This window comes from Stegastes partitus, unplaced genomic scaffold, assembly GCF_000690725.1.
Source record: "Stegastes partitus isolate 25-593 unplaced genomic scaffold, Stegastes_partitus-1.0.2 Scaffold482, whole genome shotgun sequence".
NCBI classification, from domain to species: Eukaryota; Metazoa; Chordata; class Actinopteri; family Pomacentridae; genus Stegastes; species Stegastes partitus.
Genome location: NW_007578213.1, coordinates 86,532 through 111,353, shown reverse-complemented (window position 1 = coordinate 111,353; position 24,822 = coordinate 86,532). Strand labels below are relative to the sequence as shown.

Here is a 24,822-nt window from a genome sequence, read left to right as displayed (position 1 = left end):
AAAAAAAAAAAAAAAAAAGCTTTTATTAAATGAGTTTTTGTGTCTGCACTTTATTTACAGTGGGGGAAATGTGTTGTTGTGTTGCAGGGACGCCGGGAACATCAAAGCCAGATTAGAACATCTGGTAAGTTCTATTCGACACACATACAGACACTCACGCACACACACTTACGCACTTTGATATCTGCATTCTTAATGAAACCTCCGCAATTGGAGCTGAATACCTGCAGCTAACAGGCAGGAAGAGAGAGACACAGAAAACAGGGATAGCGGGAGTATGCTGTCTCCCCCAGAGCCTGGTCCAGCTTTTATATTAGCATTTCATTTATCCCCAATCCTGCCCAAACACACACACAGGTAGTCCACTGTTCTCCCTCATTTTACCCAGTAGTTGTGGACATTTGTAAGGTTTGGCTTGCGTGCATACCTGTTTGCACATGCTTGCATGAAAGGAAATGCTTCCTTTTTTTCAACCGACACACTCCTTTTCCCTCTTGCTCCCGCTGTCAGCATGGGGCCTTTCCTCAGTCTTCTCCCATCCATGAATCGAGAACCTGCTGGAAACGCTCTCCTGGGACAGCCCTGAAAATTTAATGACCGACGTTTCAGGGTTTCTCTTGCTACTTGCTTTAATACGGGGTCAGAGTGCCGTGCAACAAAGTGAAAAGGTTCTCTCTCCTCTTTTTGGGTGGGAAGAAACCAAGGTTTGATGTGCCCCATATTCCAGGGGATGAATTATAGACAGGGGTCAGTGAGGGTCCCGGCTCTCTGTGGATGTCACATGCCCTCCCTCCCTTGCCTCCCTGCATACTAAACTGCAGCTCCCAGCACCCTACGCAAATGACCCCCGCCCCACCACGCGTTACGCAAATGACCCTGAATATGCCACACAAATGACTGACCCCGAAATTCAAACAGTTCTCAGTAACTCTTCACTTGAGCGAGCGGCAGATCTCGTGAAGTTGAAATCAGATTTTTACATTGTCGAGCTCGGCTGCAGGATTGTTCTTGATGCTGTTGTTGACAGTTTCCCAAGTTGGATTTGAGTCGGAATGGACTTACAGTGGAGTAGTTTTACACATAACTCATTCGTACTAGCAATACATGTTACAGAATAACACAATTATTAATTCCTCATTTAAGGCATTGTGTTCTTCTTTGAGCACTTACTGGAGTTACTCAGAGAGGCACTTGTTTGCACTTTTGTTTTTCGATTGTCTTCATACCACTTCACTAGCTCACTGACGTTTAATAGTTTACAGTGAGTGGTAAATTGCAATCTTGCACACTCTTTTCCTTGACGTCATCACTGAGAGGAGCTGAATTGTCTGCAAAAACTAATGTACGTGCCACGAACGTTACTTTTTTCATATCCTATAGGAATTTGTATAGATGTCTCACTGGGAGTTTTAATAAAACATGAGACATTAAATATAGCACACGATATAGAACCGGTCTCGTTTAGGTTTAGAGATGTCTATAGGTGGGTGTCTACAGGTGTGATTGATGCAGCAGTCCATAAAAAGCCGTGTGAATTATTCAAGAGGAGATTAGATGCATAAACAGCATTAATCAATACGTGTATGGGCAGTTATATCTTGGCAAACATTATAAGAGCGCGTGTCTCATTTTGATGTGAGTCTTCCTCTTAAAGGCATGCGTAGGAATGCAAACTAATTAAAATTAGACATAATGATACTCAGTCAGTATATAGTGGAGACAAATATTCCTGCATATACTTTACTTCATGTGTTGTATACACAAGTAAATGAGTGCTCTGAATTTTCATGTTTTCAGGCTTCTTAAAAACATATTTGGTCAAAATCACCTTAAATCACAGGTGTTTGAATCACAATTTATACGCTAATGCTTATAGCTTGTACAGAACAGTAGGATTTGTTTTCACGCATGCACATCAGTTCTTATGGCACATATTGCTATGCTTGTGTTCATTTTTTTTGGCTGATGTTAGTGCAGCCGGTTTGCATAGATTTTATTTTGTGTGGGTTTTTGCCTTGAATGTATCCACAGGGACTTATTATAACATGGTTCTTAGTTACTGCTCTGTCGTTATACTCATCAGGAGAGCTCAGAAGTTAAACATTACACATTTACACAGAGAGAAAGACACACATGCAAATACACATTGGTATATTTGCCGGCATTTTATTTTTTATTTTTTTGGTATATGTGTCTCTGGGAATTTGAATACCTGAATATTGAGTGTTTGAATTTATGGGTGTGTTTATGCTTATGGGAAGATTGCACCCCAGCAGTCAGCTGCCTGGGGAGTGTAAGACTCTGATTACGATTCGGGACAGAGAACTGTAAATAATGGAGCTCATCTCCCTCTGAGGTAGAGTTGCAGGGCTGTTGGAAATGTTGTTTCCCTCAATGCCTCACACATATATCCCTGTAGATTTCTAAACAGGCATTTATGACTTTCCGTTGATCTACTGCTCTTAAGATTAGTATATCAACCATTTTTACGTTTACTATGGCGTCACTAGCTGAAAGCATATTGCCATTTCAAACATCTACCTTGAACCTGGTCTCTTTTCAAGGAGTCACTTTTTATTTTGACAAAGGATTACTTCTTAATATTACTGTACATAATTTGCAATGATTGTCTGTAACTGTTCCACAATTTACTCAGAACAAAACAATATTTCCCAAATTTCCCACTGATGTGACGATCAAGCTTCTGTTCGCAATGTTCCGGTGCTTGATTTTTCATGATGAATACTAATGTTACTTCCTCCTGTTTAGTTAAGTGTATGAGTGAATGACTGGTGAAGTAATTAGGTGGGCAATTAAGATCTATGTGGTCTGAGGTTTGTTTTATTGTTCATGTTTGGTTTGTTTTCGTATTTCAGCAGATTGACTGAACGCGATCAGTAGCAATGCAGAGAGAAACACTGAAGTTAATTGCTCCCAGTGCTCTGCGTTAGTTTCTGCTTTTGTACACACACACGCACACACACACACACACACACTCATATACAGTACACGTCCAAGCACACACACACATCCACATGAACACACATGCACCGAAGTCTGAGTTGGATGATTCCTTGCTCTGGGAGAAGTGAAACGATAGGGAAAGAGGTGGCCTACAGCAGCTAATCAGTCCAGATGCACGGCTTTTTAGAGCGAAGCAGAAGAAAGCCAGCAGCTCAATCAATACATGAGGAATCAGCCTCATCAGGATTACTGGCTCAATCAGCAGCTGTACCCATCGTTCTACCACACACACTGCCTGAGGAAGGATGGAAGAAGAGAGGGGGAGTAGAAGAACAGGGAGAGGGGAGATACGTCATCCGTCCTGGGAGGGGAGGCTGAAGAGAAACGTGATGGTGGAGGCTGGTTTATGGGTCAGTCCAGGGTTGCAGGTTAAGTTGAGGTCACGATTCGCGGAAAAGCGAACCGACAAATCTGTGTTGCGGATTGTGCATTCAATCTCTTGATATCACAGCGTAGGCCTTTTCTCAAAACACTGGAAAGATCCTTGAAATTTTTGTAAATGTTATTTTTTATTGTTTGGTCAGTAGTTCCAGCGATTGTGTCTTGTAATTTTGGCACACATCTTACCACTTGTGCTGTAATCATTAAAAGAAAATGCAGTTCACACAATCAATTAAATTACTGCATCTGATTCTTTGTTAAATCTGCCGTCAGAAAAATGCATCATCTAATTTCTATGTTCGGTAGTTGACCCTCTGGCAACTGTGAATCATAATTCACATGATTACTGACTGTATTACCTTTAAACCTTCCTCTTTATTATCAATGTTAAACATCAGTAATTTGATTTTCACACATGTAAATCACACAGCTTCTCCATCAGTACAGCCAAGTATAAAGATTGCTCTTCAAGTAACAAACAGACCACAAAATGTCCCTACAATCCTGCCAATTCCTCATCATTTTTTCAAGATATAAGATGTATGCATATAGTTTTACACTTGTCCAACTATAATGTTAAAAATCACAAGATGACAAACAAAAAAAGAACATTATACAGCATTTGGGGACATTGGGTCTTCTAAGTTAGGATTTCAGCTTCTTTGGGAGCTGCCTTACAACGTTTTAGTTTTAAAATATTGTACCACTTTAACTATTTATGCATTGAAAGATGCTCTGCATCACAAGAAAACAAGTTTGTTTTATCAATCTAGTATTTATGATGCATCACCAGACTGTTGTCCACATTTCTCACTTCAGAGATGGTTGATGTCCGAGCGTCCCTTGGTGAGTTGAAGAGTTTACTGAGGCGAGTGGCCTGGTTACCTACTGACAGATAGGGACCAGCAGCTGTAGCCAGGACGACAAGCTCACACACCAACCGAGTGACAAACCTGGCGTCATTTATTATGGCAGGAGAGTAACCTCGGTTTAAAAAGAAAAGAAGACTTTGAGGAGAGTTTAGAGCTTGGACTGATATGTAATTGATTCTTTTCTTTAATCTGTCTTTGTCTGTGTTGTCAAACTTTAATTGTCTCATCAAACGCTCTCTCTTTATTGCTCCCTGTATCTCTCTTTGTATTTCTTTGTCTCTGACTGTCTTTCTTCCTCTGTAATATGATTGTATAGGATAAAGAGGTGAAAACAGCTCCGATAGAGAGATTCTGGACAGATAAAGGAGGGGGGAAACAGGGAGAGAGGGGTGGAGGGGGGGATTGGTTGATAATCTGCAAACAGATTTCCATGCTTATTACACTAATGATTTCATGATATTTGATGTGGCGGCGGGGGTTGGGAGGATGTGGAGGCAGGGGAGGGGTGGGGGTCTCGTTCTCTCTCTCTCTCATCTCAACGCAGCGGCTAAATGATGGAGTAATTTGAGTGACCTCTGACTTGGGGCAGGCCCAGACATAATTGCATGTCATTCTAGCACGGAAAAGAGGAGTGGGGGGTAGAGATGGGAAGGTGGAGGGGGGCTCCACAAAGTACAAAATATTCCCCCATCTATGCCTCCTTTCTTTCTCACATATCACTTGTTTTTCTCTGTCTCCTTTTCACGTGTCCCCATCAATGTCTCGCTGCTCCATCTTGTCGCCTGTCTCACCGCGGCTCACTCCTCGAGTGTTTCCCAAAAAAAAAAAAAAACACCCCCAAACAAAAGAAAGATTGCATTAATTTTCAAATGATGATATTACATTAAGCGCGGAGATCTCATATATCAAAACGTGAGAACTACTCCCTTACTGTATGTGCTTCATCTTAATGGTATCGCTGGATGTCAAGGGCATGGAGGAAATTAAATCGGAAAGTGCAGATAGACCAAAGAAGATATTATCTCTGGATGATTGCAGTTTTGATAGGTATTCCAGTGAATTTCATTTTCTCCGGATGGGGAGAAGATGAGTTAGCCTGCACATTTGCTCATTTTTCTTCTACATGATTTATGTGAGTTGAGTATAAAACTCTCTCCTTCTCCCCCCCCCGTACCCCCACCACCTCCCCCTTTATCAGGAGCACATACATGCATGCGCACTCATTCACACACACACACACACACACACACATACACACATGGGGTAGTAAATTACTGCCTTTGAGTTGTATCTTGTCTGGGGCAGTTTATGCGAGCGTCCGCATGCATAGTTTTCCTACGGTTGTATGTGGGGAGGCCACAGTGTGTGGAGTTTTTGTGTATTCGTACGCATGTTTCAGTGTGTGTGCGTTTTGCGCTTGTGTGACGCGCGCCTGAGATAGCAGCAGAGCCATCAGCGGGAATGATTCCAGGGAGACGGGGGAGTGTCATTACTCAGACTTGTTTACATTCTAAATACGTAATGAAATCTTGTTGGTAATAATGACGGGAATAAAAGTTTAGGAAATTGTAAAAGTGGTGAAGTTTGAGAAATGAGCCCCGGCCTGTGAAATAGCATTTGGGGGCAGGAAACGACATTATTATGCAGTGCTCCTGCCTGCCTGAGACATGAAGATGAACTGCTGGCGGGTCATAAAATGCTGTTAGCCCTAGCCTGAAGTATGGCACATTGTAAAAGAGCCCTGATCCCATATTGCCATTATATATAAAAGTATAGCCATACACAACATTATTTTTCATATAAGATGAGCTCGGATACAGTGGCTCAGGCCCCCCAAATACATACACTGATAGGCAGACTTTTTTCCTCCTTATAAAATATATAAATAAACATATTGCCATGGAACCCATCTCTGCCCTGATCTTATAGACCTCGATATTAAAAACAGAAATATTGCATTTTCTAGGGGCTCTGTTTTCCCCTGTCCTCTTTTGGGTATGGGATATATCTGTGTGTTTGTTTAGGTGGGTGGGGTGGGTGTGTGCGGGAGAGAGGGGGGAGAGGAAGAAGAGGAGATGCAGAGGAAGCCCGAGCGGAATTCAACAAATGAAAGAAAATGGAAACAGATGAAGACTTTAAAAATATAATGAGATGAATATTGAGCATATCAACTCCAGCATAAAGAGAGTTGGTTGAGGTGGGCGGTGTGTATATTGAAACAGTTTATTGACAGAAAATAATGGTTACAGTGGCGCAATTAAGATAAATGTTACAGTAGATGGACCGATGATGGCATTGATGTCCCATTTTTTTCCTTCAAGATGGTTCCTTAAAAGATGTTTGAAAGGTGAGGTGAGTTTATTCAAACCCACATTTCACCAGTGTATTCATTTATAATCCTAAATCTTTCAGTAGGATATGCAGAGCCACAAAAAAAAAACAAAAAAAAAAACAGTCTTCTTTTGTTTTCTTGGTTTCTTACTCTGGACAATTATACACTTGCTTTATTGTGTGGGAACGCTGACTTTTTTCCTAAGTGTACTTGAGAGGACATGGACACATAGATTAAAGCTAAGAGGACATAGACAAGGTAGCACTCAGTCTGTTTTTGCCCTGTCTCAGCACTACGAAAGTGAAAACATCTGGTAACTTGAAAAACTAATAATCAGTAATTAACTCACAGTAAGAAACCAGTGAACAGTTTTAGCACCAAATGTGCAGAGTGAACGACATTGTTTTTGCTCCTATATTGTTAAATCAGCAGTAGTTTAGAAAAAATTTTAAAAAGTTGATGAAAGAGAATGATTTTCAAAAGAATCTTTGGATTTTTCCTCAATTTTTTTTGTACTTAGTGGCATATTCCCCTTGCGTTGTTTTGAGTAGTAAAAATGAGTTGAGCTACACTCCTCGCTGTTCCTTGAAACTGCCTGGGAGATGATGGCTTATTGTGTCTGCTGATTCAAGAGCTCAACTAATCATCAGGAAGACTAGCAGTTCTTTGCTCTTCGCCCTCTCCCCTTGTTCCCTTCCTCACTTTCTCAGCTTTTGTTAATTTGTCATATGAGCCAGTGGACTGACATGAACTAAATATGGTTATCGTAGATTGACGGAGTGATTATGTAAAAACAAATGGGTGGACACATTATGTCAGGAGAGGATGACTAAAAGTAGCTGGTTGTATGTGTGTTGCTCATCTTTCTGAATATGGCACCGTTCAACCTTGCTCTTCATTCTCGTCAGTTTTCTCCTCTCTTTTTGCACAATCATAGATGAACTCTTCTTGTTGTGTGGTCTGATAAACAAGCGCAAATCACTTAGTGAGACAGCTGTCCAACCATCAAACCACAATCTGACCAACGATGGCCTATCTGACCTTTGTTCTGCTTCTCTGTGCCTGCTCTCACAGGCGTTTAGTCATCATCTGACCCGCCACACTTTGCTTTGTCTGGTCGGCCTCAGGCCCGGTAATAATAGTAATAGTCTCTTGGACCAGAGCATGAGTACAAATAGATGAAATTTCCTGCGTGCAGTACCTCATTAGACACAGGGTAGCATTGTTTTTACCTAGCGGAGTGAGGGTAATTTATTTTTCTAATGGGACGTGTTTATTTTTGAGTAATGGGACAGACACTGGGCACTTAGCTCAGCTAAGCGCGCCTCAGTTCATCTGTCGTCACTGCGGTGAGGTAAGCGAACAAGCTGGAGGCCTACTGTGGGCATACTGGACTTCCTGGCTCATTTAGGCCAAGAGTCAGTCTGAATCAAGCGGGTGTGGGTGTCACTCTTGGAAAAAATAGCCATATAATAATAGATTCTTTTATGACAGCTGCTTGAAAAGGAGGATGTTTTTTAAAAGGGTGTTCTTTACACCATTAGAAAGGGTTAGAAAGGAGGAAAAATGTAATGCCTTTGTTGTTTGATACATTAAGAGAAGGCTCCTGCTCTTTTCAAGAGGCAGTTATCTCACATTTATGATGCATACAACTAAAGAAGTCATCATTGCCAGATTTACCAACTGGGGGCAACACATAACATGTTGAGATGTTCCAACCAAAGTGCTCGTAGGATGGTTTTAGCAATTGCTCAGGTGTGTGGAGAAAGTTGACGGGATTTGACCTTTCTTATCAGGCTGTCTTTGATTTTTTTTACAATGCAATTTCTCTCATTTTTCATTTCTAAAACCAAGTGCCAACCCGCTGAATTGCTTCCAAGAACAATGGTCAGTAAGTGTGTGATACTTAGATATTTAACGCTTAAAAACTGAGTGAAATTCTCATCCCTTCCTCAGGGTTGAGTTGCTCTCAAAGCGTTTGTTGCAGTGAGGTGTAGTGTATCAAATGAAACTTAACAACCTGGCCTTTTCAATGATGCCAGTTGCTTGTCTGTGCAACAAAGCCTTGGAGAGAAAAATAATTTGTAATTTAAATCAAATTTAGTCATGGTCAGGATGCATATACAATTCCACATCCATTACTCTTGTTTGATTTGCTCATGAAGCCGTCATTGTATAGACAAAGAACACATATAAAAAGAAGGAGCAGAACCAGAGCTTTGTAATGATGCTTGTTACATATTTGTACATATTGAAATGATACCGAAGACACGTCAAATCTCAGCAAAGTAATGCCTCTGCTGGTTTCTTTACCCATGTTCATGCTTGTTGAATAAACCACAAAGTCCCTGTTATTTCATAATGTACCAAATTTAGCTTACCTATTACTTGATACTAGTCATTCCTTTGTGTAACAAAGCGTTGTTGAGTAATTTGGTTTTGAAATGACAGCAAATGTTGGCATTGTCTCCAACATGGGGCCTACGTTGTTTCTCACTTTGTTTGGAAAATAAGCTAAATAATTGATTTAGTTTTCATTGCCTTTCACTGCAGTCATGATTTAAAAGATGTACAGAGGTTACATGTACACAAACAGGCAGCACTGATCTGAGACACTTGAGAGTATCCGACCATCGTGGTTCTGATATTGCCAGTTTTCAGACAATGTCCTCTACACATAAAAAGATATCTCTATGGTCAGCATTTTACGGTTAGGACATGCAAAAACATTGCAATTTCATAACATAAAATCTCTTTACAAGATATGAAGATTAAACCAAACAATCTGAAAATATTACTGTATTCAATGATGAAATATGTAGACAGCCTAGACTGCTGTGAAGAAAACAAGAACCAACATGTATGAGTAGGCGTTATGATGAGCACGATAAGAGCTTAAAAGTAAAGGTAGTGACATAAACCTGAATATAGCCAAGGGTTCACATGTTCATTGCTTCATGTTTCTCTTTCATCCTGTGTTTCAATGTCATCTAGAAGGTTTGCTGACACGTCATGTGAAGTAGTTCTTTTTGAACATACTTGTGTTTTTAAGACGGCTGTGAGTCTGTTAGCAAAGGTCACTTAATGTAGGGTTTGTGGTGGGTCTTGTTGCCTGCAGTGTCCTATAGCAAGACACAGAACCTTAAGTTGTTCCCACTGAGCAGTCCAGCTCCTTAGAGAGCAGCTCAACCACTATCGTTGTGTGTGTGTGAGTGAATCAGAGGTATTGTAAAGCACTTAGTTCCGTTCTCAGGTTAACAGCGCTGCAGCATATAAGTGAAGCCCATTTACCATATGAATGGCTCTGTAACATAACCCCATTAAATAGTAAAAGTCTCTATATTTCTTTCTAAAACCTTCTTATTTGACAGCTGTGTCTGATCCTGTCTGTCTTTGGTCCCCTCTGTGTCTGTATTCTTCATCATCTTTTAAGGTCTTTCTTGCCTTTCCTCGTCTTCACACTCCCCTTCTTTTTGTCTGCATTCGTTCTGAATCTTTGAAAAAAAACAAAAAAAAACAAAAGCAACTTTTTCCTTCCCTTTCTTATCTTTTTGTCCCATTCTGTCTGTTATTCCCCCCTTTTCTCACAGTGTGATAATCTAAAAGCCTCTGCAAGGAAAGCACTGCTCATTTCCAAGTCACACTGCCACCCTACAAACACACACACAATCACACAATCCTTCTCCTGGTGTCTCATGTTTGTTTGTGTACGTCGGAAAAGGCACGGTTCTAATTGAGGGGCGAATCCACTTCAGATGCAGCGGGTGCCTCTCTCCCAGTGGGGGGAACACAGATCTGCCTCTGGGGAGCACAATTAATGCCTTTTTATTGTTTACTAATGAATTACACACAGAGGGAGCGGTCGTGCATGTGTGAATTAGAGTGAAAAATAGAGAGTTTGTCGGGATACAAAAACATGCAATACCGTGTGTGTACTTGTGTGTGTGTGTGTGCTATGTGTCATTATGTTTGCCTATTGTGCGATGACTTCTGAGTACCTTTTACATTACTTGTGATGATAATTTGATAATAATTAGCCTGTTATCCTGTCAGCTTCCATTTAGTACTGTAGTTAGGAGGCATACAGTTTTTCAGCTTTTTTTTCTCTCTCTCTTTCTCCCTTTTGCATTTATTTAAAGGGCAATTCAAACACAGGATCACACTGGGCAGAAATAGCTTTCATGCTCTCTGCTAAAGCTACCAAGCATGTTGCGCCCCTCTGGCCACAATCCAATTTCTGTTGTTGTTGTTGTTGTTATTAAGAAATAGTTGCTTAGATTTCACTGGTTAATTTCATAAGAAAAAGAAAGTTACTTGGGAGTTTCAACCCTGACAGACAGCGTACAGTAGCAGCAGCGGTGTGATTCAGTGTTTTATTACCCCTTAAGGAGCTGGCAGGAGCGTGGTGGTGCGTGTGCGTGCATTTAGGATGCATGGACTAACACATGCCTCAAGGCCAATGTAAACAAATGCTAATGTAATTACTGAGTGGGCGTTGTAATAAACTGTAACTAAGATGATTGCACAGCACACAATGATCAGGATAGTTAAGCACTGATGTGTTATTGCTTTAAGTGACTGCTTGTACCAATACTGATTTCCATGTCATTGTAAGCCCGGCACCATTAAAACGGTGTTCAAATCCTGTCCCGGCACTTTTATTTAGTGGCATGTAATCCCTCTTTATGCTGTCCCTGTGAATGCAAAGATACCAAAAGAAGAAGGAAAAACAAATAGACTGAATTATTGCCTAATCAGTTCTTCATGAATGTGAATGAAGAATGTGTGCGTGGATGAAGGCCTCAAGTGTTCTTGCTCTTCTCTGGTGTAAAAGTGATTGGTAATTTTGTCTGTCGAGCAGTACCAGTCGGTGTGAGTGTGATCCACTGTGTCACCTGCTACCGGGGATGCGCACACACACACACATGCACACACACACACATACATGTTGCATTAAGTCTGCCTCAGTCTGTGTCTGTGCAGTGCCTTGATGTGCGTTCCATCTAGGATACAGCATCCTGACATCGCCACATTAAAGGGGGTCATTATATTTCCCCCGACTGCCACCGAAAAGTGACGTTTTTACAAAGTGACAAGTTTACAGTTTGATAAATCAGATTTTTTGCTGCGCGTGGGGTTGGGGAGTCAGGAGATGGAATGGTAGGAGGAAGAGCCGGAGTTGTCTGTGGAGGAGGAGGCGGCGGCGGTGGGGAGGCGGAGGGAGGAAGCGTTGCCTGTCAGCGACGCCCCGGCCCTGTCGTCTAAATGATGCTCCCAGGCAGCGGATTCAGATCCCATCCCCATTAGCATTTAATTTCTCTCTAATCCTACACACAGTCTCCGCTGCTGCATGGTAACGAGGGCCGCTTTGCCACGGCGGCGCCAAAAAACCTCCGAGAGCAATCTGCAAGCACGCTCGCCTTTTATAGCTTCATGCCCTGTCGTAGCCATCATTCTTCCTTGACAATTAAGACCCTCAAATCTAATAGCAACGATATTGGAATTACAGCAAGGCCCTTTTGAGGGCATGTCAGGGAAAAAAAAAAGGCTATGCCTCCCAATACAGCTGTCAAAGCACAAGACCCTCCCCCGTTCATGCCCGCTAAATGTTTCTGAGGCACACACACACATGCACACACACACACACACACACACACCATGGGAAGGGGAATATGTTGAGTCTTTGGCTGTGATCTTTGTAAAATGTGCTCTCTGTGCCCTCTTATCCAACTCTCCAAAGACTTGTTACAGCAGCTTTTGTTTTCTCTCTTCCCCTCTCACTTCTCTCCCTTTCTTTGTCTCTAAATTTCTCTTCATCTCTTCCTCATTGATTCTCCCTGGTGTGTCAGAGATGCTGCTTTCTGTTTTTTTTCACTGGCAGGGTTTTTACAGACGACGAGACGAGTAGCTTGGTGAAGTTGTCCCTTGGTGCTCTATGAGGACAGTTTACGGGAACATTCACTCTAACGGTTGCAGTTAAAGATTATCATGGGTAAAATATATTTTAGCCTAAGGGACACAGCTGTTTTAGAGCCGGATCTCATAGATGAAGTTGTGTAAGCGTGGCGGCTGTGTGTCCTGTCACGAAGTGTGCTTTGTGTGATATCCCAGGCAGCAGGGTGGGAAAGAGCAAAGTAAACGGGTAAATGATCCTTTTAAAGAACAATTTGGAGAGCCTTTGTGTCAACAAGTGTCTGCCCTGTTTAACGTGCCCTCAAGCAACACACTCTGCCTACCAGCTATTCTGTAACGGCCCCAGACTTCTGACCAAGAAAAATAACAAACTCCCATTAAAATATCACTTTGCTACTGTTGCCTAATTTTCAGTTTCATTTTTTTTGTCCCTTTTTTCATCCCTCTTTTGCAGACTCCAGCAGAGCAGGCTAAAGTCCGAATGCATATGGTCCTGCAGGCTGCAGGTAAGTGGATGATAATAATGTTTCTCCTTTTGTCACAGCGTGGTTCTGAACTGTTGCCACGGTCCGACATGTGCCAATTGCGGACGCTCACTCATTTAGTGAATTTGGAGGCAGGTTGAGAAAATACTGTGTAGTGGAGCCTCAGTTTGTAGTCCACCTCACTGTGCTCAATCACATATTTTCTAGATTTAAATGGGTATTTTCTGTCAAGCTTTTAATCCATATCTGATTTCATTCATAAATCTACCTCTGTGGTATCAAAGGGGGCTATGCAGTATTGCACCGTATTTACATGTGCGATATATTTCGAAACACACTGCAGCATCTCAATGTTTTATGGTGATTATTGGTCATTTATTGAGGTCACCACTGACTGTTGATGAAACGGGACAACCCACACAACACACAAGTGTGTGTAAAAAAACTAAAATTCAAATGTAATAGTGTGAAGCCTTTTCAGCGTAGTTCCTGTTTTGACGACAAAATCTAAATTGTAAAGCCGCTTGAGAGAAAATGTGTGAATTTCAATATATATTGGGGAATGAAATTTAAAATAGGAAAACCTCATTTTTGAACCATGTTCCACTGCTGTAACCCTGAAGTTTTGGGAATGAGCCACAGTCTCAGTATGTTCGCTCCGCTGTGGACGTGGACGGGTTTCATGGTTGTGTTCCTACTCACAGCACCCCTCCCTGCACACATTTACAACTATCTACTACACACACAGACAAATGCACACTCACACTCTCCGCTTTGAGTGCTTCTGGGCCCATATTCACTGCAGCTTAATTTCAAACACTCCTCCCAGTACATAAGTCATAGATGTCACCATGCACACGGTGTATATATTCCAGTGTGTATTCGAGGGGTAGAGTTGCGAGCCAGATGTGACAGGCAGAGATTGACTGTGGAGAAAGATGTCTCCGTGTTTACAGTCATGCACGCACACACACATGCACATGCACACTGCACTTCAGAACAGGGCTCTAATTTCACCACAGGAAATATATGAAAGAACCAGACATCTATACATCATCTATAAAGCACCCACCAGCCACATACTTACCTCACTTAAGACTTGTTCTGCCTTAGTGTAGGCCACAGAACAACACTGCCATCCCTTGATGTGATTTCACTGATTTGAACTTTGTGCGGCATATTTTAAATGCTTCATCATACTTCAGATTGATGGTTTGCATGTGGAGTTTGGAGTGTTTTTTCGGACTGGGGACAGTTTAGCTTCTGTTTTACAGTCAAGTTTAGAGAAATGAAAGTTTTTCCTTGCTCTAATATGTATTCTTATGCATGTCAGACACCCCACACTTCTTGCCCGGACACCTCAAGGCTAATGTTGCGCTAATGGTGGTGAAGCATCATAAAATTGAGCATGTGGCTTTGAGTGTATCGGGCCCAACTGGTGCAGACGCAGGCCCAGGGCCAGACGCAAGACTAAAGCAGAGGGTTTAATGCGCTGGACGTGGCTCTGGCTTTCCTCTCTCTCCTGGAGGCTTCCAAAAAAGCAGGTTTATGGCTCAGTGAAAGACTGTCTTCACCGTAGAGCCCAGGTCGGCCCGTATCAAGCCTTAGGGTGCTCGTGATCCCGTCACTCATAAAGACCTACAGTAAAATACAAACGGACAACAGATTTGAACTTGATAAAGAAGTTTATATTCGGACTGATTTATCTTTTCATCTCACTGCTGTTTTCAGGTGCTTTCTATCAGTATTGAGAGTAATCATTATGTGCCCTTGGTAATTTAAATCATGTTTGTGTAATTACAAATATTGGCGATATCATTTTTTTTCTTAAGTCCTCTGAACCTGCAGCTGCTAAGCCTCTTGCTGCCAAATCATCTAAATTCATCTGGCTCACATCTCTTCTTGCTCTCACTATTTTTTATTTCTCTTGTCCCTCTCCATCTATCTGTCGCTCACTCTCTGTCTTACAGTCTTTGTTCCAGTGCTGTTAGCGGGCAGAGGGAGATAGGGATGGAGGGCGAGAAGGAAGCAGCAGATGTTGGGAGGTTGTGTGAATGTTAATGTCCTGACGTAGCCGTGGAGCTTAAGCTTCCTCCTCCTCCTTCCCTCCGTTCCTCTCTGAGCGCCCGCCAGGCTTTCTCTCTCGGGGTCTCCTGACATCCTTAAAGCCCGCGGCTCTCCTCTCCTCTCCTCTTCTCTGCTCTCTTCCACCTCTTTCTCTCCCATCCCCTCCCTCGCCTCCCTCCTTTTGTCCGTCTATGGACTCTCTCTAGTCAGTAGAGAGCAGATCATCCCATGGCTAAAGCGGCTCAGGCCTTTGTGTTGGGGGGCTCTGTGGACCTGTAATGAGCCCCCTCGGCTGGCCCGCTGGCCTGCTTAGCGCTCACTGGGGGCTTTGAGTGTGTATGTGTGTCTGTGTGTCTGTGTGTGTGCGTGTGTGTGTCTCTGTGTGTGTGTGTCTGTGTGTCTGTGTGTGTGTGTGTGTGTGCATGCAGTGAGATGGGGAGGGATGAGGAGGGCAACACTGGCCCCCAATGAAAGAGCTGGATGGATATGTTTATGGGTCACTTCCTACTTGGCCTACATATCAAGAACACACACACACACACACACACACACACAGCACACCCATATCTCCAAGACAAACTAATTTATTAATTTCATCAATAATAAAATCATTTTCATTTTTTATTATTTTAATAATTGTTATGTACGTGGGTTTTTATTAATTAACCCTTTGAACCACAAAACCAGCAAGAAAGTTTGACAGGCATGCTATCTGTAGTCAGAGCCAGAAACTTTAAAAACAAAAGGAATCATTGGATTTTCGACTTTCTGACAGTCCTTGAACTACTCATCTATGGAGTGCAAATTCTGTATGAAAAATGAACCAAATCTAAGCTTAAAATGGTGATTTTTCATCAAAATCGCTATATTCTGTACATCTCATTTAAAAATATGCTCAATACAGCTTGGATTAATCAAATAATGTAAAAAACATAAAATAACAGAAGCTTTAACTCAGCTGTGAGCAAGCGTCATGACAAAAATTCAAGAACATTTCGGCTTAACTGCAGGCTGTGTTTGCACAGAGCAGATGAGTATGAAAACAAATAAAAATGTGAGTAGTAAAACATCCTCAGTATCCAGAGTTACTATTCTTCTTCCAGTATTGATACAGCTATGGACACCTGGAAAAATATTGTACATGTTGATTCCATTAAAAAAAGAAAAAAAAACATCAGAGAAATCCAACTTTTTTTGTGAATAATGGCAATATAACTTCCTGATGCTGTGTGAAAGACATCAAGTTCTTTCTACTTCTAGCTATTGTTCTGCTGTTTTAATAGAGGTGTGGTACTTTACATCGCAGTGAGAAATTAACCCAAATTCAGTAAAAAATGTGACAGGAGCAAAAAACACCCAGTAACTGCTTGGGCTTCAGAGAGTTAAAACAAGCAGGTTTTTACGATGCGTGTATTAGTAGAAATATCATTCCTTTAAGAGTTATATGTGTTCAAAAGACAAACAAACAGTTAAAAGAGAGCAGTTTTCCATATCTTATGTACAGCATACAGTATTTATACCTCACACTTTTTTTTTGTCTTACTGTTTTTTTTGGCTTGTCTCTTGTCAGAGTGTCTTATCACAGCCTGTGTTTACCAGATTACAGGGAAACCTGCTTCACAAATTGCCATGACAGAGATTCAGCTGAATTAAGTTAGATAGTGTACAGCCTATGTGCCACCATACACAACTTTAGTCATTGTTTGTCAATAGCATAGTTTCTCTTTATTAAGTGGTCTTAAAGTGCATTTTTTTTTAGTGCTTGGCTTCACCTACACATCTTTGGCACACACTGGATACTCATATACATCACACATACACAGATACTGTAGCAGTCTTCCTGTTTTCACATCCAAAACACTTCATAGAAAGCATGTTCTTTCATTCCTATATATTTCCATGCACACACACACACACACACACACACACACACACACACACACACACACACACACGGCAACCACAACATTGTTACGTATAACCTTATCTTCTCAGCCACTTGCTTGGTTCTTGGCTCTTTTCATAGCAGTGTCCATTTCCACTCAAATGAGCAAAGTACTGTGCACGGCAGCGGGCCTCTCCTTATCCACATGTCAATAGGGAGTGTTTGCAGAACACCCACTTAGGACCTGAGGGCCAGGGGTCATCAAAACCTCCTTCTTCTCCCTATTGGAACCTTTGACAGCAGCAAAACAAACAATCCTTAAGATCTCATCAGAGGCTTGAACTTGGAAGGGCCTCACTGGTCTAAATTAACTTCTTCTGTTGGTTTGATACCGAGCAAGAGTTGATAGAAAGAAAAGTCTTCTAATTTCTGATTTTGACAATGATATAATGGAATGGTGTTAACAACTTGGTGGTGCTTTGATTTATACCATTAGCTAGGAATTGCAGCTATGACGACTGAAGTTTAAATCAAACTTAAAAGAAGTTCTTGTGTCACCGACCTTCAAATCAACGGCATATTGGTTTAAATTTCTGTCTTATTGTAAGTGGATAAATGTGATGCATGTGTGTTATTCACTCTCCTATTTGATTATTTGAATGAGAGATGAAAAACACAGCTTTTGTGGTTTGTTTTCTGGTTAAGTAGATATTGCATTTGTGCTTCTGTCAGCTTCTTAAGCAAATGTAGGTGTCAGTTCCTTACTTCCTAAAGCTGTGATTTAAAAAAAGTAACTCTTTTTGGATATTATTGTTTCACTTCATATAGCTGTAAAACATATCCCAACACTGGTGACTCTCATTTAACTAAAAGGAAAATTGTTCTGTTAATATGCTCCTATAATAATTCTGTCGTAAAAGTCCGAATACCTCGGTATCGGTTTGTGTTACAAACAATGCATTATTACCGTTTAAAGGAAAATCAGTACTGGTGTAAGACGAGCAACAACATTTTTTTAAAAGTTATAAACAACTAATCTTGAAATTCAGCATCAGTATCAGTAAATGTTCCTACAAATCTGTTATTTGCTGATGTTTTTTCTGGCGTTTTAAAGACAGTTGTTGCAGCTGTATGTCACTCTATGTATTGTCATAGAGGACTTGCACACCTTGGCACTCGGCTCACTTTTTAAAGCCTGACAGACATTTCTCTGCCTTTTCTCCAGTGATTGTGCATATTTTTTTGTGTGAACCTGTTGGAGTGTATCTCTCCTGTTTGTGTGTGTGTTTGTTTTTCTGTCTGTTTATATCTGCTCTTTTCTTGAGTGACAGACATAAAGAAGCAAAGCGTTGCGTGATCCGCCGAGCTTAGCAGCATCATGCAATAGGACTAATTCTTCCACAGTAAATACAGGGTATTAGGCTTTTCTGTCGCAGCAGGGGTCCTCAAGACACACACACACACACACACACACACACATCCTTTCTCTCGAGCTTTCTGCTTTTTTTCTCCTCCGTCTTCCTTGTGCTTCTAGTTCCCGCTATCCCTCCCACCACCACAGCCCACCCCCTTAGGCCCTGACAGATGTGTGCTGAACAGACCACATACATGGAGGGTGTCACCTTACCCCCTCTGGAACTAAAGGGCTAATGCGCCACATTTAGGAGGCTGCCGCCCTTTGTTCTGCGAGGATAAGAGGTGACGGGGATGGGGAGACCGAGACAAGACCTCGTTCTTTACGTGACCCAAGTCGTTATTTCTCAGAGTGCGTATGATTTTCTTCATAAACTCGCTGCTATTCTTAATATTTCTTCGATTTTGCCCTCTCTACTTTTATTGTCACCACCAAATATTTATAAAAGATCACTGGAATGTGGCACAGGATTTGTCAGGAAGTGATTTACAGTTATCGCGCATTATCCATCCTAATCAAATCGCTGTCACTCTGCTTGTGGCACCCACATTTTTGCATGACACAACCAAGGCGACTGTCGCAAACACCAGTTAGTGATGACCTTCGTTTCAAAGGGGATTGTCTCTGTAAAAACACCAGGGAATTACCCAGTAATAACTACTAACTATGTGTTCTGGCTCTCTTGGTAAATGTGTTATTGTAACAGCAGCAGAACGCCACTTTACTGTGACCACTGTGGACTGTAATGAGAGCGGGGGATTTTAGAGCTCAAACGTGGTAAACAGCAAGGCATGATAGATTTTCAAAGAATGTGGCAATTTTATCATAAGGCAAAGGGGTTCTTCTTTTTTGATGTACGGATTGATGGTGCAACATTACTGCATTTGAATTTAGATTTTCTGATTTAAAGATCAGAGTAGAAAAAAATGGCTGAGCATAAATGACTAATAATGACTCACATAGTTTAATGTTTACCCTGCGACACTTTTTAAAAGCAAGTTTTCAGCCTAACTGATCAGGAGAGATGCCTCCAGGTCAGCAGGATTGCAGTTTCATGCGCATTTTGGTTTCCTTTTTGTGTGAGACATTCAAACACAGAGCTAAAAATATAACAACATAGCTTCCATCACATTCAAATAAACGAAACAATTACACAACTGCAGCAGAAACCCCCTTTGCATCTGTGCAGGAATGTGTCTCCTGTTGTCCTTTGGGGAGGATAATGGCACAGGGGTGTCCTGTAATTTAGTCTCTGTAACCATTGATCAGTTGGATTTATGTGCCATTACCTCACTGTTCCAGTCAACACTCGTAATTATGTCTCACAGAGAGAGGGAGGGAGAGAGTGTGGGGGCTCCGCTTACACAAGATCCAAATACCTGAATAAGATTTTAACAAACAGCCCCTGACGCTCACTTACAGCCGATTGACACTGTTGGCAGACCGACTGACCTCCACATGAGAGGGGTGGATGGATGGATGGAAGGGTTTGTCGAGCTCAGTTAGAGAGCCATACCTCATAGTAAGAACCCTTCGCCTCGAGCTGTTGCTCTGACCCTCTCAAAAGAAGTCTGCTTTAAAGGTGCATGTGAGTTTAAAGAAAAGATTTGTTTGAAATGGATCTCTGTGGTCCTCTCTGCCTACAAGTAGATATATTTTTTTCTTCTTTTTTTTTCAATAAGCCTTTCAGTTCAAAGGTGTCTGTCAATGGCAGTGAGTGACCTTATAGGACTGCATGGATCACAGGTTTATGTACAATTGATTTTTGGTTTGTTTTATGGGTATAATAAACACAGGTCCTGCTTCGCCCGGGTTTTCTCTTTAATGTAGTAAGTTGGTGATATCCTCTCCCTCCGCCCTTCAGTGCTTTACCTGCGATACATGTTTCAGGAGCTTTTCTACAAATTTAACTTTAAAATTAGAGCTGCTATGAAATTCTGCTACAACACTGGAAAACACTGGAACACTCTTCAGTACAAACCTCTGCCTTGAAAGCATCACGTCTGCTTTGAGGCACAAACTTAAGGACTTTAGGGACGTTTGGCACCTCCTTCATTGCTTCTCTGGAATAAATCCTCATCACCTTGAATTATGACTCTCACTTTTTATCAGAGAGCTGTTAGGGAATCAGTCTAGAGTGGCCGCGAAGTAGAGCTGTGGATTGGGTTTGTTTTTCTTCTTCCTTTTTCTGTTTTGTCGTGTTGTGTTTTTTCTCCGTTTATTTGTCACCTTGAGCACTCTTCATTATGTTCTCTGTGTGTTTATGTTCTTATGGTTTCACCTTGTTTGTGTTCTCCTGTATTGGCAGGCTTTTGTAGAAAACAGAAGCATACACTGCACTAATTGTGTGTGTAACAATAGAGCATCAATCAAATATACATGACAAGAGAATTAGCGCTTCGGCAGCAATTAATTAGTTAATCAACACAAAATTAGACGAAAACTATCTTGATTGTGCAAATCTGACTTTAAACAGATATTGTTGGGTGCAGCATCTTTTGAATCATTTTCTTTTTCTTCTATGATATTAAATAGAATGTGTTTGACTTTTTCTTCTTTTTTTTTTTTTTTTTACCACTTTTTGACATTTTATTTATTTAAGAAAGTAATCTTCAGACTTATACATTATACCAATAACGGTTAATTGCAGTCTGAATTAAAGTAAGGAAATCAGTAAGAGCTGGAAATATTGATTATTTAATAAGCAGGTTAACAGAAAATTGTCACTTGTCTTAATAATTACATAATCATTTAAGGTCATTCAGGTCTATTTCCATTGACCGAGCAATTACTGGAGTAGTTGTGAAAAGAATTGTTAGTTACATCTCTAATGTATGTGATTAAGATCTAATATAATTGATGCATAAATGTGTGTTGTTTCTGGTTTTATTTTGTTGCTATATCCATTTTTTTCAGTTATCCTTGTTTCAGAAATAGCTGTCATTTTTCTGATTTTGAAGGTCTGGCTTGTCAAAAGTGCTTGTCAAATTAATGTACAACTTTCCTCGCCTCGCCTTAGGGAACAATATATACTCCACTAGACAGAGCCACTTAGTGGAAACTCTCTGATTCAGTGTATGTGTCGGAGCAAGAGAAGGAGAGTGAGAGATTGAGAAAGCTTTGTTTTTCTTCTGTGGGCAGATTTCAAACAGCATCTGGTGAGCTCTTGAAAAAGACCGTTATGAGTATGTTCAAATCCAAACGGAATCATTTTTGCGCCCTCCTTCCTCCTCCTTCCTTTTTCTCTCCTCCTTGTTGTTGGTGTTTGGAGACACATGGTGATATCTTTCCCTCCTCCCTCCGTCTCTCCGTCTCTCTCTCTCTCTCTCTCTCCTCTCAACATGTAGACATTTCCATAACAGTAAAAGAATATTTTTAATTTGCTGCTTTCCATAATTTTGCAACATATGGTTTAAACGATTTTGATGCAAATGTATGTGCTAATTATTTGCAGACGAGCCTTAAACAGGCCAGCCATTGAAGTGGAATGAAAGCAAATTTGCAATCACCTTAAATTTTGCTAACCATTTACTGTTAAGTAAACTTTGCTAAGTAATTTAATTACCTTGGACCGCTGGCAGGCACTCAGGGCTTTTTGGAAGCGGGTGGAGAGGGAGGCTGAATGCAAAGAATGCAGAGCTTCAGACAGAGATGAGAAGGGAAGAGTAAATACAGTGTGTAACAACAGTATTTTTGAATTCTGACCATGTGAAAGGTATTGCTGGAAAAGTTTTTATTGGTGTGGTATCTTTGCAAAGGAGGATGTGAATCTTTGAGCAAGTTGTTCTGTGGAATCCTCACTTGTTTTAGAATCGGAGCATCCCCTCTGCTTGTGTTTGTACATTTTTCTACCAGGGCTTAATAGATATAGCTGTCCCATTGGCCCAGGATTAGACATAAATAGATTGTGGCAAAGTGTTGACCTGTGCATTCCTGCCTGCATGATTTGGAATAATTTCCACCCTCTGACACACTATTCTTCATGTTAAGGCCAGGGCTATACAGTTATGCCAGAAATGTAATCGCACTTTGCCTATTACTGTAGTCATGGTTGTTAATCATGATTGTTGGACTCAGTGTATTTCTGCACAGACATGCAGTGCTCCTTTATCAACATGGCTCTGCACATGTACCACAACTGGAGGTTAAACACTGAACTCAACAGAAGCTCGTTATTGTCAAACAGAAAGCAGATCTTTAGATAGAAAATTAATTGCAAATGTAAATTAATAGTGATGGTTTAACTTTTGCTCTTTTTTGTGGGTCACACTTGAATCATCGTGACTATAGCCAGTTAGTTTTAGAAGTCAAATTGTTGTGGACATCATCTGCGCTGAAACTTCATAAAGCTTATTTGTACAGTTTGGATGAGCTAAAAATAGCCAGTTGGCACCAGATCGAGGCTGTCTGCGCCTCGTTGTGTCCTGGTTTTATAACACAGCCAGGAATGGGCCCCATGCAGGTGAGGTGAATTTAAAATTCCAAATGCTCATAGGTTTGATAGTGTGCTGTGATAGACAGGATGCTTGTCGATGATTTTTTTCCCTGCCTTCTGCCCAGTGCATGCTGGGACAAGCTGACTACAAATAAACAGATATATAAAATTGATTAATACATTTTTACGGGAGTCATCTCTGGATTCTTCTGATGGCTCTTTATGTGATTCAATTAATTGATTATATGTTTAAGGACATTGGCAGCTCCAGAACTTGGTTCATGTCAGACTCCAAATACAATATTTAAATTTGGATTGATGCTGTCCAAATTTGAATATTTTTAATCACCATTCACAATCATTCTTAATCACCATCATGTCCGAGACCACACATAATGTGTCTCCTGATGCCAGCGTGTAGTCGTCAGCCGTTGTGCTCCATTGCTGCGTGACTGAGTCACAGGGAACGACAGATGTAAATCCAGGCAAATGGTATGAATAATGTGGTCATGACACCTGCGATTGCATGCAATGTTTCTTGTAAATAACAGAGGAAGGCTTGATTTAATAGCTGCAGGTATAGGATGACACATCTCCATGTAGTAGTGAGGGAAATTGAAAGATTGATGGTTTAATTTCTTCTAAAACACATGAAAATGTCCTCAAACAAAACACTAAACTCCAAACTGAGCAAGTCATTGCTATGTATGGTAGCTCCACAACCGCTGATACATCAATGTTTGTGTGTGAGTGATATATGGATGTTCCTCATGTAAATTCACAAGAGGAGGAGAGAATTGATGCCACGTTCTTGTTATATAACTCTAAAGACAGTACATCAGTTAGCTTAGTTTAGCACACGGACTGAAAACACTGGAAACATAACACAATCTGCCTATCAGCAGCTCTTCAGTAATTCCCCAGACTGGGATAAATAAAGTATTTTTCTATTCTATTCTATTCTATTCTATTCTATTCTATTCTATTCTATTCTATTCTATTCTAAAGCTCAATAAAAAAACATATTGCATTGTTTGATCTGCAAAGAAATTAAAGTTTAAAAATCAAAAGTTGTGTTTCCAAATTGATGCGGTTTACAAATCATTGAATGCAATAGTTTTGAAATTGTCTAGAGATGCAACCTCCGCAGCTGTCTGCTTAATTTGCAATTTTGAGATCAAAATTTGATTTAATTTTTTTTTTGTCTTTGAGGTTAAATGCAATAGCAGTCCAGAGTGATCGTTATTAACATTGATCAATAATGTTAAATACATATATCTAGCCAACTGTGTAGCCCACATGCGATAAGTTGACTTTTGTGCAGCACAGACCTGCTCCTCAGTTTCATAAATATCTCCCCGAGGAAGTCCAGAGTTGTCCGAGTGTTTTGGTTGTGTTAATGGTGACTCAGTTGGTTCGCGGGTGTGTTACACCCATTTACAGGACTGAAAGTGTTTTCTGGTCAGAGCTGATTTCCAACATACTTTTTCTTTCTTGTTGTCATCTTGTTTCTGTCTTGATGCTGTATTCAGCTACCACATCTGTTCGCTTTTGTGCAGGTTTGTTTTATAACGGCTGTTAGAATTAGTTTTCAGTCACTTATAAATAAACTTCTAATAACCAGAAAATGAGAAGTTAACATCAAAATGTTCTCCTCAGACCCTTTTGGTTGTAGCAGGTTTTCTCTGTCTATGCTAAAGTTCTCAGCTTTTTTTAACTCTTACTTGTTCATGCTTCTGATTGCGGAAATGATTGTATCATTATGCAATTACACATGTTTAATTTTACAGCTCTTTTTAAGGCAGCGTTGGGTGTTGTTATGGCTCACAGTCAGTGGTATGAAGAAAAACACGGACACCCCGTGCAGTTCTGTTGCCTGCCTGCTAGACTGCATCAACAGGCTGCAAACATGCTGGTTAGGTTCTTGGAGCTTTACATGATCAAGAAAAATATCTGACTTTGCTGTTAGTTTTTTTTCATCTTTATCAGCTTCTGTAGGATGTGTGTGTGTGTG

At 40.8% G+C, this 24,822-nt stretch overlaps 1 protein-coding gene across 1 annotated transcript in view; it reads left to right on the top strand.

Annotated features, from left to right (window-relative positions):
- rsrc1 (arginine/serine-rich coiled-coil 1) overlaps positions 1-24,822 on the top strand; it is a 118,458-nt gene that overhangs the window by 44,838 nt on the left and 48,798 nt on the right. The window contains exons 5-6 of the mRNA XM_008287001.1: positions 88-124; positions 12,977-13,028. Coding sequence (XP_008285223.1) covers positions 88-124; positions 12,977-13,028 — 89 coding nt within the window. The remainder of the gene's footprint in view (positions 1-87; positions 125-12,976; positions 13,029-24,822) is intronic.